Here is a 14,887-nt window from a genome sequence, read left to right on the forward strand (position 1 = left end):
CAAAATTTCAAAACGTGAAACTTGTCTTACCTGTGATAGAAGTCACATCGTGGATGAATGAAAGTGAAAATGAGAGGGGAGAAAGAGAGAAAATGCAATGTTTAGTCACTTTCAATAAGCTTTACTGTGTAAAACACAAGTCCAGTCCTTTAAAATCAACTCTAGAAATGCTCTGAAACTTATTTTTTGAAGTGCAATTATGCTATGTAATTGTATTTGGATTGAAAGATTTAAGGAAAGTTAAGAGCATTTTAGAAAGTTGTGATTATAACATCATTATAGTCAATATTAGTCTCAAGGGCAACACAGATATGAGTGCCTGACTCATTGACAAATTCTTCGATATCAGAGAGCATTAAGTGTGTATTTTAAACTCGTGCTCACAGTATTAAGTATTACTGAGATTTTAGGTGTGAGAAAAGGCTTAACATAAGTAAAGTAAGTGTATTTTAAATAAGATGCAGTCACAGACAGAAAGTTCAGATTAAACTTCAGTGTTATGAACAGGATTTCACGGTTTTCCCCAGGAAACAAGAGGTCCGACACCTGGCTAGATTATCATCCTGTTTGTTTGTGAATACTTCTCATTATGATGAGGATAAGAGCATTCATCTTTTTCAAACTGAAGAAAACCCTGACACCCTGACACCTGAAGCTGATTTTTGGTTATTGAACAACAAGCGTAACTAGAACAATGGTATCATTTTGACTCCATTGATAAGTTACACAAGTTAAAGTTTTGATGCAAACAGATTACTTCAGTTACTCCTGAGTATTCTTCAAAAGTTTATTTGCACCTCTTTAATTATTACAATGCAATTCTATGGTGAGGAATGCTGTTTAAATTCTGAATTTTATGTTTGTTGTAAAATAAATTTTAATAAATATAAAATTATGAGCTAATCTGCTGTTAAAATTTGAATTCCTCCCTTCAAGAAGACCCAAAGCGCTCAAATAAACAAAACTCACAAACTAGATGTATGCACAAATTATCCTGTTGAGGCATCCCCAAAACTGGTTGAAACATTAGAAAAAAATCCCCCTTGTCATGGAAAGACCACATTAACTTCTACCACTTCCTTTTTCTCTGCGGAGTCTTCTAAAAACTATAAAATCATTCATCTGAAAAGCTAAAATGCATCAGCAAACTGGCTTTGCCATGCAAAGACTGTGGTTATGTACATGTTTCTAAGCACGGAAAGGACACAGCGGGGTATTACACAGGCAGCTGACAGCACACGGAACATTAGACAGAGGGGCAGGCATGGACAGTAGAGCTATCAGAAGCAGCAGGTCATTAATACAGTTGTGATATGGTCATGGTAACAGATACACAGTGGCAAGCAAAGGGAAATCAAATCAGACAGCTCAACAGTTTTTACCCTTGCAGTTTGGTTAATATAGGGCCCGACCGACACAGAACATTTGTGTCCCATACTCATGCCAGCACAGAAAAAGGGTGACATATCTGAACACAAGTATTTTTATCTACTGGTAAATTTCTGTGTTAACTATCAGATTCAACACTTTAAAGCAGAAACATAGACCAGATTCATGTCCAGATCTGTCAAAAGCATAATGCTGAAAAGTGATGGAGATGAAGGACGTTCTGGTGTATCTGTCGGGCCCTGGTTATAACAGATTCACAGAGGAAAGGGTCGAGCTCCAAGCAAGCCTGGAGCTCAATCCACAGGCAAATAGCCATGCATACAGGAAGACAAACAGTACTACTTCCTGCTATCCTACCCTACAATCACTTTTCTTTTTTTCTGTAAATTAGCTCCACTTTATTGATAATCTTCCCTGTAGTTCACCAACCTTCCAGTGGGGGGAGCTGTGGCGACGAGGACTCCTGGTTCTCTGAGTGTGCAGGGAGAGAGGGAGGGACTGCTTGGGTGATGGAGGGAGGGGGTGTGGCTGAGCTAAGAGACATGGCTGCACTTTTCTGGAGGGTGTCTGATGAGGATGCGGGGGTGGCCTCACTCTTACAGGGAGCCGCCGAGGAGCTAACGGGGGCTGCTCCCGAGGAGGCAGCGGAGGAGGAGGAGGAGGAGGAGGAGGAGGAGGAGGAGGACAACAGGGTGGCGGAGGGGACGAAAGGCTTGGCATCGACATTCAGGGTGGACCCGGTTGTTGGAGGCTGTGTTTCTGCGGGAGCAAAGGGGGACGGGTTGGTGGGCAGAGTGGAGGTGGGCATGCTTTTAGAGGGGCTGAAAACAGAAGAGGCTTGCGAAGCAGGGACGATGCTTTCTGCCGGGGTGGATTTGGTCAGAGAAGCAGTGGCAAGGGATGGGGTGTTGGTGATGGGGGTAGTGGTCTGTGAGTCTGGAGTGGAGCCTGGAGGGGTCTGGAGGACTGAATCAAGGAAAGAAAAGGTCTGGGAGACAGGGCTTAAATTGTCTCCGGTCATCAATGCTAGGCTTCCGCTAACATCACCAGCCGGACCGCTCTTACTGGGAGGAACGGGGGCTTTAATGTTTTGCTCGGGTTTGCCGGTTGAAACTTTCTCTTCAAAAGCTTTTTGGCCATCTTTAGTGGATACAGGAAAATCCTCCACACACATGGGCTCGTAGGACCGTGGAGACGAATCTGTTGGAAGGCTAACATTAGGGTTGACAAAACTCGTGGGTATTTGTTCAGAGGCAGAGGACAAAGCAGGGCCGGGGCCAGAGTTAGGAGCAGAGTCAGCCGCTGTCGCCCACTTAGGAGCGACTGAAGCCGGTGTAGGTGAGACGGGCTGCTGCGGCGCCCCCCACTCCTCGGGAAGTCTTGCCCGACTTTTAGTCTTCCTGCCTTTAACCCGACCCCCTCCTCCACTCTCTCTGATCTCCCACTCCCAGTTCTCCTCCTCATCTTCGTCCTCCTCCGCCTCCCTTTCATCATTATCCTGCATCCCATGCTTGTCTGACTCGGCAATGTTATTCTCCTGGCTGTCCAAGAAGTCGTAGACCTCATCACGGCCCTTCCTCTTCTTCTTCCGCCGCCGCTGCTTGCCAGCCTCGACCCCTGGCCCCACTCTCTCGGGGCTGAGGGGCTCGGAGTTGGAGGATGTGGGACTGCTGTCGTCCACTGAGCCGCTGGGAGAGAGGGCGGGAGCTGCCGAGGGGGGGAGGGTTTTATAAGAGGAGGAACCAATCACATACTATTTTAGAGAAAACACCTGCTGAAAAGCCATCAGATTGTGGTTACTATCTGTGACCTTGATATTTCAGATTTAGACCTGAGAGTGACTCGTGGCCTTGTCCACAATCTGTTCAATTTGGGAAGATACAGGGGATCGGAATTGGTGAATTACTCAGAATTTATGAAGATCCACTCAGTTTTAACCATGATATTCACTCATATAAACAAAATCTAAAAATTTCTGTCTGCTCTGAGTACAATAACACAAGGACAAGATCCGTGCTCAATTACAAGCAACTCCATCCGAATGAGGTACATTGAGTTTTACCTGGGAAAATATTCACTCATCCATAACGATGAAGCAAAGTCAGAAGTCGGGGCTTAGAGATCCTCCAGGAGGAATTTGACATCCTTTTCTAATCGTAGTGTTTTGTCTCATTCACAGTTGACAGTCGGCTGGAATTAGGATGAGGGTTCATATGCAATAGGTTAACTTTTCAAACACCTATGATAAATTCATAACAGTGCTGCTGCATTAAGCACAGTTGAAAATATAATATTGCATAGATGATAGTGCAACATGTTGTAACAAACATTTTGCCACACTGATAATCAAAGTCCAATTTTTTTCTGGATAATAGTAACCATAGTCTGAGAGCTTTGTAGCTCTGTTTGGAAAACCTCTCTAAAGACTGAATAATATGCTGTATGTGATGGTGCCTGCTTTTATAAATAGATTGAACCAATATCTGTTCTACTCACCTGTGTTCCTTCACTTTTTTCTCTCTCTGTGGTTCATTAGGAACTAAATGACACATGCATTATCAGAGCACATTACCAAACAGGTGCTGTTTTTCAGCAATGCCCACTGCCTTATCAGACTTCTCTTCGATTTGATTTATATTGTTGACTTTTTGGAGGCATTTTGTATTTAATTTGGTAAACTGAACTGAGGACTTGGAGGGACTGAGGCAGAATGGGATTAGAAGTCTATGGAATACAAAGAAGTATATTTGGACTGGGCTGCTTAAGAAAGATTGCCTCTTCTGTTCATTTCAAAGTGAATAAAGTGAAAATGAGACCATACAAAAGTTGAAAAATCTAGCGGTCATATCATATTGGATCAACTTTGGACTCTGGAACAGACTTTATTCCAAACAATGAATAAATGCAGTGATTGTCTTTCAGAAGAGAGTGTTTGATTACTTTTGAAACAGCATTATCAACATCAGCATTGTCATCATCAGCATATGCAATCAACATGTGTCGGGAGAAGGAACACACAACAGGGCAAAACAAGCACGCAGACAGCAGCAGAGCTCGGACGCAACTTAACAGGAGAAACAAATCGTGCGCATATCAGACAGGGACCGGCATGCATGACTCATATCAAATGCATGCATGTCCTAAGAATCACTGGGATGACTGCACATGCAGACACACGAATGAGATAAAACTGCATCAAAAGAATAAGAAATGCAATGGATTCACGGAAAGCACTGACGGATGTGCACATGCAGGTAATTCAGTTTGCGCTAAAATGATCCCCTATTTTTGTGTATCACTTTACGCTCTCCTGCTTGTAGGCTCACAGAGAAGCCACTCTTCTCAACTACTTCACGATAAGCGCTTCATCAAGTCAGACAGAATGAGACAGAAAGATGAACGGACAGATAAAAAAAACAGACTGCTGCTGATCAAAGGCCCCCCCTCCATCTAAAATACTCATCTCTCAGTCTTCATCATTCCATTTCCAGCATGCTTTTCAGCCCGTATTACACCATCACGTATTAATGAAAATCAGGAAAAAGGTGCATTCCTCTTTAAATCTGGCATCCTTCCCTGCATTTTTAAACTGATTGAGGTTGCTATTTTCTCCCTTTGGCCTGATGCTTCTTCAGCTATAAACAGCTCGGGGTATTATCATCTATATTTAATCTGATCAGGTATTTAATGGGAGTACTTCATAATCTGGAATCAGGCAAATTGCCAAGAAATATATTAGGGTTGGGACGACAACCACTTCACATACATCACCTACGCAGGAAGAAAGAGCGAAGGGTCATTTGAAGTCGTGAGCTTTTATAGAGATTAATGACACTAAATGCCTTGTTACCTGCACAGACAAAGAAAGGAAGTGTGTAAAGGACCGAAAGCTCAAGAACAGAAACGCAGAGAAAGCAGAAGCCAGGTTGATAAATGCATTGCCAATTTACTGCAAATGTGTTACAGTTTTAAAGATTAGTTCAAAAGGTATAATTTGAGGCACTATGAGTTTTTAATACTGACCTAGATTTATTATGCAGCTCACTAATGGCACCTGTTTAACTTCAACAACAACTCCCTTCAGACACACTTCTGTTCAATAGCAGGAATACATTGTGCTCGAAATTATTTGGCTGCCTGCAGTGAGTGGGAGACATACTCCCTCTGTGAGAAAATATGACTCAAAGTATGGTTTCTCTTTCTTGCTTCATTAGATACTCAGCGATGTGAGACGAGGAGAAGTGGAGAGACACGGCTCCTCAAGACTCCAAATTTAACCTTCAATGTTCTGCCTGCCAACAGAGAGAAGGAGCTGCTTATAAGCAGCAATACCTGAAAAAAACTCAGCAACAAGGGGGGGATTTTTGAATTGCTTTTGTTCAGAATATTTTTAAATGAACTTCCAGGATGTGTTGTAAAGTTATGATCACGAGAGTCAATTATTCTGCTCTTGCATGGATTTGCAGCTGAATTAAGCTTATAAATCATAATTGCCTTTTTGAATAGCATTTAGAAAGGTTTGCAAAGTACAAAGATCAAGACAAAAGTAATTTAAAGACAAAAGAGAGTTTATGCCTCCTGGGTGATGATACAATGTTGTCTTTAACCTTCACTTTATTGGGAACAGCTTTTTAGAGATTTAAAAGCATGATCAGTGAAGTTACTCATGTATTTCATGTTCTGAGTGTGAAAACTTATTGGACAACCACTTTGTTATACTCTGGATCATTCAAATCTCACTGATTATTTCAACGGTTTCAAGACTGAAGCAAAAACTAAGAAAACTGTACAGAATAAGCTAACCCGGGAGTGTTCTTAAATTAATTGTCATTTTACGCCGTCTATCTTTCGTACTAGTGGTTCATGAAGAACAACAACATATTCCTATAAACCTTATTGCACACCTATAGCAGAATTGCTGTACAACTTTCAAAAAGTGTGCATCTTTAATGTCAAAGACGAGTCTGACTGATCTAAAAGCTTTAAATTTTCCTAACAGTTTTCATTCATGTGACGTGACAGGATTTCACAGAATGTCTGCAGGTATTTTTCTGTGATGGCACGGTTAACTCACGTCCAAATATGAAAATAGCAGCACGAGGTTATATCACTGCAGGTTCTCTCCTGAATATTTGATGGGTCGTAGGAGGCTATTCTGATGGTCAGAGATACAACAGCGTTTTTCATTCTAAATTGAGTGATATGTGCAGCGAAGCAGCCTCTAATCACCACTATTGTGCAGTAATAATTTATTAGGGCAAACAGATGTTTTTTTGTTTTTTTTTAAGTAAAAATTATCTGTAGTATATATTCATCTGTGTCACTAATGCATCAGATCAATCCTAAGAGCAAGTGGGCTAGAATAGTAACTGTTACATAAGTGCTAGCAAGGCACATTAATGAGAAGCTAAAATAAACACACAGTAGGTCTGCAGTGAAGCAGACCATTAAAGAGGCAATAAAATAGTTTTTCCAATAACTATTTTATTTGAGTTGTTATTTAGTGTGTTTTTATAACCTTGGGGCAGTTGACTATACATTAGAAAGTCATCTGTGCAATGCCTTGAGCTGAATGAAATTGATATAAAAGTGCAGCACAAATGAGGCTTGGGTGATTGAAATTTCAATTTTAACAGGTTTGACAAAAAAAGTAAGAGGATAAAGTTAGCGTCTGCAGCATCGCACGTATGTCTCTTCTCCACGCCGTGTGGCGTGGCCCTCAGATATGATTACACAGGAGGTTTCAAAAACCATGACGCTCTGCACACGCGGAATTTTGTTGCTTGGCAACGACAAATTTAGCTTCTGATGTGACTCACTTCGAGCAGATATTGATTATCTATCTACAATAGTGAGAAAACAGACATGCTGTCTCTTTTCATGTTAGCTTTGGGCTGTTCTCAGGGTTTTATTGTGGCTCACGGTCACTTCGCAGGGTAAATCTGCCAGTTGACCCAGTGCGAGAGCGAAACCATCAGGCCACGAGTGACAATAAAAGCAGAGCTGGGACTTTATGAGAGATCACGAGAAAAGACTGCCCTCTGCTGCTGAGAGTTTGTCCTCTGTAATCAAGCTGTTGCTCATCTTCTGTCACCACCCGCCCGCATGCCCGCCCTGCTGCAGAAACCCAGGCCTACGCAGCTGTGATGCCAAAATGAACCGTAAGATATCACCATGGATTTACATTTTTTACCCTGACTATCCTCTAGACAGAACATCCAACCAAACCCAGACAGTCTGGAAAGGTTTGTAAACATAATGCATTCACATCCTCCTGACTCCACCCTCCCATGTTGCCCCAGCATTCAGTAAAACATGCAACCAAACCCCCTTCTGATACCTGCAGAGTGGTCCGTAGATTGGACTCCGGGGCCACCAGAAGAAAACGGGTCGCTGCTTTTAAACGGACTGTTCCCGCTGGTGTTGGTGCTGGTCTTGTTCTCCACACCGAACAGGCCAGAGCTCTTTTGGGTGTCCGTAGCTGGACTCTTTCCAGTCATCCCAGTCATCCCCATCATCCCTGTCATGCCAGTCTGGCCAAGACTGGGGGTCATACTCGTCTGGAACGGTGGCAGACCAGACCCCATGGTGCCCCCCATTCCAGACTGAGAAAAGCCTGATGACATGAAAAAAACAACAACAAAAAACAAAAAAACAAAAAGATATATAATCAATAGGCAAGCAGCTCCATAAATACAAATGGGCCAAGTTTATCCCAACAGTCTCATAGTATCATCAATTGAATATGAAATTAATATGCATGAATCTGACTGCAAATGCAAAAAAATATTTTCTACTTTTTTCAGTCATTCAAATGTTGCAGAAAGACTTGAGACATTTATTGCAACAGGAATGTGAACAGGTGAAGATGCAATAAGTTAACTTGTTGCACATTTTTGGTGGAGAACATGAATAGATTCAAACTGAACCTTCTGTCAGTCTGAATTTGCAGAGAAAGAATGCAAAGTGCTCGAAACCACAAATAACCACAGTTCGGTACCTCTTAGGCGATATATACAGTGTACATGTTGATATCAGAAATTACAACAAATGTATATGTTGTGTGACTCTACTGTGTAACAGTGTTTATTATGGAAACCAAAACCTTTGTTTTATAACACATTCTTACAGCTCTTATATCCAACACAAATGATATAATACGTATTTTGTGTGCATGTTTAAATTAAAAATACATATGCAGTTAAAAACAAAATTTACCTTTGCATCTAAATGAGGCAACAAAGGGACTACAATGGCAAAGAAAAGCGTTGAGTATCACAGAAATTCTGGGATAAAAGCTGGCAAAGAAGATTATGCAGTGACCCACATACGGACAGTATTATGGGCCTGTCACAATACACACTACTTAAGTGTAAATATCCAAGAGTGCTGAACAATTACAAAGCAGCAGCTTGCAAAGTGTTTCATGCTCATGTAGCTTTAAAAACTCCAATATGCGTTGAGTAGGTTCAGATTCAAAAAGATAGCAATGGAAGGTACGAAGTTCTGTTTACTCGTAAAAGGTCAATATGGCGCAGGAAGTGATAAAGTAAAGTGGACCTAGAAATGAGTCAGGCATGCTGCTGTCCTTTGTCTTGTTCAGGCTCCACTGATCTGTCATGCCACCCATCATTGGACCTGAGAGAGCGAGGTGAAGAGAGAGAGAGCGAGAGTGAGAGAGAGAGAGAGAGAGAGAGAGAGAGAGAGAGGTCGAATGGGAGAAACGGATAAAAAGAGGTGAAAGATAAGAAGCACAATGAAATGAAGCAGTGAGACTGAACATAAAAAAACAAACACACACAAAGCTGATCTCACGTTTTGCAAAGCGAGTTAGTGAGATCTTCAGTGACAAACCTTCCACCTCCACCATTTGCTTGTCACATTTATTTGCTTATGCTGTCACAAAACCCCTGCATGCCACAAAATCAACACTAATGCTTCTGTCTTCTTGCATTATGCTACACATTGATAAAAAGGCTTTTAAAATAATATCACAAATGGAAAAAAATCTGTCTTTATTAGTGTATATATTGTTTTGGTTTTTTTTTGCCTTTGTCCTCTATGCTGATGCAGGTTTATGTTTAATGCATTTCTATGCTGGGATTTTATAATCTGTCACATCTGGTGGATATACATCATAAGAGGGATCATGTCACATCTGAAGAAGGCGGGAACAGAACTGCAGTACACCAAATGTTACATCTATTTTAGGTAAAGCGCTGCAAGGCAGCCCAAGGCAGTGGTTGTGTTAGATGGTCACCTCTGGATAGTGCAGTGAATAACTTAGATGAAGCCAGCTGTTGAAGCTAAAAGTCTGATGTGTTCATAAATTTTCCTCTCTGCTTGACTCCTGCATTCATAGTCCGTGTTTTGTGCTGTGCGGTTCCTCACCAGACAGGTAGTCGGAGCTGAAGGCGGACTGTCCGGGTGGATCCTGGCGTCCACCGGAGGACATCATGGAGGACATCATCCCAGGACCTGCAGGAAATTCAAAGTGTCATTTTCATCACTCTCGTTCGACAAACACCACATAATCGCTTTCCATTTAGCCAGTGATCAATGGGCTGTTTCTGCTTTCTGACCCACAAAGGTCTCTGTAGCGTAAAGCACACATATACCAGGAGGCAATCGAAAGCTTTCCATGAAGTGAAAAAATGCACCTGCATCCATCTGCCTCTCTGCTCTGTCAGCTGTCTGCCTGTCAAGCAGGTCCCACATCCCAAAATCCGTGTGTGTGTGTGTGTGTGTGTGTGTGTGTGTGTGTGTGTGTGTGTGTGTGTGTGTGTGTGTGTGTGTGTGTGTGTGTGTGTGTGTGTGTGTGTGTGGCATCTTTTGACAGTGAGGCGAGCAGACACAACACACTGCTGAGGGGGCTATCACTATGGTTACACCAGAGGGGTATGACAGCATCTCAGGTTTCCTTGGCAACTCTTGCTGCTGGCGAAGGTGTTTGATGGGATTGATGCATGTGTGCCACACACACGCGCACGCACACCCCATATCTCACACACACTCCCGAGGACACTAAATATAACACCTTCAGTTAAACTATCAGACGTAGAGGAAGCAAGTGAAGCACTGGAACATAAAGCCATCATATGATGAAGATGGAAATGAAAATATTAAATGGTGATTCCACAAACTCCAAGAAATAAAAATCACATAGAAAATGGATATGCACTCAGTAACCGTGGCTTCTTTCCCCACAGCAGCCAGTCTGGTATCTGTCCATGGTACTGAACTATGGCTGAAAGAGCATCCAGAACATTAACATATCATAAACCTCTACTTTGGTCTACCTGATGACAAATACACAGGTTTAGCCTAATAAAATGCTTTTGCTTTTCATCAAAATATATTTAAAGATCATGAAAATGTTATTCCCCTGTTGTGAGTGTAATTGTAGACATTTTGAATAACTTAGAGTTCATAACAGAAGGCTTAGAGAAGGACTGGATTTTGTTCATTTGTGAGATTCATTTCTCTGTCGTCGTCCATTTTTGGCTATTTTTAGAACAAAAACACAAACAAGCGGCAGACACATTAACTGCAGTGTCATTTTAGAAAAAAAAAACATCACAGGATTGTTTTTCCTTCTCTGTCTGGGTTTTCTGTATCGATTGCAGCATCTTTTTTGTTTTCTGTTGGTTTTCCCTCCTCACTGTCCTACTGTTTAATTCATGTGCAAGTCAGTCCATTTCTCAAAAACAAAACTGAATCAAACATATAACTGACTGTGTTGTTTATTTTAGGTATGTATCTTTTTTTATAAAGCAGTCAGTATCAACTTTCTCTTAAAGCTGCATCGGAGGAGTTTGATTGTTGTGCTTTTAATGCAGTAGTACTGAGGCGATCAACAATAAACACTTATTTTCAGTTTTTTTCAGCGTGTTTCTCAGAGGCAATATGGCAGCGCTCCAAAACCAGAAGTTCAAAATTACAGCAGTAGCCTATAGAAATACTTAATGCGTTATAAACAGAAGGTTCCATTGTTATATGAAGATATGAAGAACACTGTAAAAACTTTGTAATGTTCATGTTCTCTCTCTTTTTGCTTTGTCTCACCCATGCACACACACACAGTCTGTGCCCCCAGTAACAGCCAGAACCCAGACAGTCCTCTGAGGACAGAAGCCTCAATGTCAAACACCTTTTTTTTCTTTCCCCCCAAAAAAATACTATTAATATGTCTTCTCTGCATCACTGGACTGGAAGCCCTTTCAGCCTTTCAGAACTTTTCGCCAGAGGAAACAAGAAAAGTCTACAAGCGGGGATCCGCACACAAAAATAGCCTTTACTGCATAGTTTGAAGCAAAACAGTTTGATGGCTTCCCACTGTGGTGGGCACAGACTAGTTGTGCATTCACTTCATTTTCAGCAGTTCGTCATATTTATTTGCTAAAATGCAAAGCTGACCTTTAGTTTGGATGGTGTTATTTGAATTATGTAGATAAAAGGACGAGGAATGATTGTTTGGACTTATGTTTCATAAAGTGAAACACATGCACAAACAGAAGTAAACATTACTTGAACATGTACTTCTTTCGTATTGTTGTTTTGAATCACTTCTTGATAAAGTTTTCTGATTAAGTCTTCGATTAAAAGATTTTTGATGAAATTATGATGGTTCACATTCATATGTTAGGAATACTTTAGTTTTAAAATGCTACTCAGGCTCAAGGTTTTGAGTTCATAATCTCTAAAATGGAACAAAGAAAGTTGTCTGAGCTGCCAGGGGTATCTGGGAGTTTTCCTGCACTCCGAATCAGCAGGACAGAAAAATATCTGGCAAGAGTCCGAGTCAACTCAGCAATGCTGGGAAAATACATGGATGGTTTTGTCTTTTAATAGGGTTTGTTGACAGCAGATTTTATGAGAGCCGAGTTACAGTCTCCGCCAACTGGATAGCTGTTGAGTTGAAAATCGAAAAAAACAAAAAACAAAACGGCGAATACACAATCAATTATTTAGAACATGAAAAGCAGTTTGTAACGAAAACTAGTTCTGCCTTTTTCTTTCACCAATTATTTGAATGAGATCAAAGGATATCAGAAGAGATCCACACCATGACCTGCAAAGTCCAGATGTTTTGGCATGTCACTTCTTCCAAAGAGGTTTTTAGCAAGTCCCACAAACACACACAATTGCACACCCTTCACATCCTTTCATTGCAGTTGCAATACTGCCGCCTTCAATGCAAACATTTCTTCTGAGAGGTCAGAGTGCAGCATCCCCGGGGTGGTTTGGGCTTTCATAAGTGCACTTTTCCAATGACGGATGTACCATGAAGAGGTTGAGGAAACACCGACGACCCAGACCGAGCCCACACTCATCTCACCTCACAGCAAGAGCTTCCACATGATGGGAGCCAGCCTGCAGGCAAACCTGCTGATGCTGCTTTTCCATAAATATCTCATGGGTTAGTTATAGTTCAGGAGCAAGGTCAGTATGTAGTTCTATTTAGTCTTCATTTCCTAATCAACGTATCCAAAAACCTTTTGATAAAATAAAGTCAAAACTAAGTTTCTCTATGCATAAATAATTCCTGATGTTATAGATTTGATCAGCCCAGTTTAAGAACATTTCTCTGTCATAGTGTTCTGCTGCCATCACACTGCCCTTCACCCTTTCCCGCTACCTTCCAGTGCATTTTTGCGGACAATATCGGCATGCATATGACCTGAGTGCTCTTTTCGTCCCAAGGACGTTAGCGTCAAACTGCTGCATCCCGCACCCTCAGTCGCAGCTGTCGTGCTCGCTGCAGAAACCCCAGCACTTAAGGTTGAGGGAATTAAAGCGGATGGGAGGAGAGAGTCAGAGAGAGGTGAGAAGGAAGGGAAGAGGGACAAATGAGAAGGAGGTGGGTCGGTAAAGGAGTAAGTGCTCTATCAACGGTCATAAAGAAGTAATAACTTTCAAATAAATCACCAATTATATCTGAAATGCCATCCTATTACACATTCATGCTGCAAATAAGTAAGTTAGTGTAGATAAGAGTTATCAATTGTGCTTCAGAGCTAGTAAATGTGAATTAAGATACTGCATCTTAAAGAGTTTGAGCAGATTTTGTTTATTTCAAATAAACATTTTCCAATACAGTGCATGAGTGAAAACAGCTGCTGAAAATATTGAAGTGGTGAAAGCTGCTCACAGAGTGAACAATGAACCCTAATGACGAATCAAAGTAGTTTTATTTGCTTTTCGTCCTGCTTTTAATGATTCAATGTTAGTTTCAGCTACATCATCGACCTGATTATCACCACTGCAGGCAGGAAAAACCTCGAAGGAGTCGTGTAAAACAGCCTTCATGTTAAACTCGATATAGAATTAATAAATAAGTCAAAGCAGTGAGAAATAGAGAGATTTAGATAAGCGATGACACCCTCAGGGTGAAGATGATTCCCTTGAAACTGTTAACAGACTCTCTGCTAACGGGCGCTCTGGAATAATGGTGCAATCCCATGTCCACTGAATGCACCATGCAAATCCTTTTACTGTGACTGACAGATGAGAGGGCTACTTCACATCTAATCCATCACGCACAGGCTTATTCCACGATTTTATTCTACAACATCATCTTAAGTTTTCATCTAAAAATAGTGAGAACCATTTGCTGTTGTAAAGTATTTCTCAGGTGCAGAAAGGCCTGACTTATAAATGGCCTAAGTTTGTGTGTGAGGCTGTTATATTTGTCTTGTTCCATGCTGTGTCATGTCGAGCTTGCACTGAGTGATCTCATATTAACGTCAAAAACTCTTTATATCAACACGCAATGATCATTTAGCGTTTATCTCATGCCAAATGCTGATTTCTGCTGATTTCACGACACATATTTAGAGTGCAGCCCAGAAAGTGTCACTCATTTTTAAAGGCAGAATCAACATTGTGTATCAAACGGGCAAATTTGTTCACAATTTGATATTTTTTTCCATAATTCAAAACATCCATGCAACAGACATAACAGGTACTTTTTGTCTTGTAACCACATTTCAAATTGTCACATTCAGTATACTCTACTCTTTAAAAATGAATCAGGAAATATAGCAATTCAAAGGGGTTCACTGCGCTTATGATAAATTGATTCGACTTTTTTTCATTTTAAGCATGTAAAATTGTGGAAAATGTGCAATGAGTGAGTTTTTCAGTCCCTTTTTCAAGGATAATTTGTTATCTTAGCAAAAAAATCTTAGTCTAGTCTGTGATTTTTTTTACTACTCTAAAGAAAAAGCTATTTGGTAAACAGCATATGAGCAAAAGCTTTAAAATGAATCCAAAAATTTCTCATGCAAGCTTTTGCCAAATACACATCTCAACTATTTTTTTTTGTATGGGAGGTCAAATCATACCGCTAGCTATGATAAACACAAATTCGTAAAAACAAATCTGAATACATTTGTCCTAATGTGAAGCTTCAAGTCTCACTTCCAGGAAAAAGCAGCTCTGATGAACTGAAAGATTTCGCTCCGCCTGCCTGTGGTTCAGGGTGTCAGTCGTCTGC

At 41.0% G+C, this 14,887-nt stretch overlaps 1 protein-coding gene across 5 annotated transcripts in view; it reads right to left on the reverse strand.

Moving 5' to 3' along the window:
• Positions 1 to 14,887, reverse strand: part of map4l (microtubule associated protein 4 like) — a 70,261-nt gene that overhangs the window by 36,225 nt on the left and 19,149 nt on the right. For 4 of the 5 annotated variants that reach the window (XM_030115877.1, XM_030115876.1, XM_030115875.1 and 1 more), the window contains exons 3-6: positions 9,781 to 9,867; positions 8,950 to 9,027; positions 7,730 to 8,005; positions 1,819 to 3,096 (exon numbers count right to left, since the gene is read on the reverse strand). In XM_030115877.1, the coding sequence (XP_029971737.1) occupies positions 1,819 to 3,096; positions 7,730 to 8,005; positions 8,950 to 9,027; positions 9,781 to 9,867 (1,719 nt within the window). The remainder of the gene's footprint in view (positions 1 to 1,818; positions 3,097 to 7,729; positions 8,006 to 8,949; positions 9,028 to 9,780; positions 9,868 to 14,887) is intronic. The other variant, XM_030115880.1, reaches the window with a different exon arrangement.

This window comes from Salarias fasciatus, chromosome 18, assembly GCF_902148845.1.
Source record: "Salarias fasciatus chromosome 18, fSalaFa1.1, whole genome shotgun sequence".
NCBI classification, from domain to species: Eukaryota; Metazoa; Chordata; class Actinopteri; order Blenniiformes; family Blenniidae; genus Salarias; species Salarias fasciatus.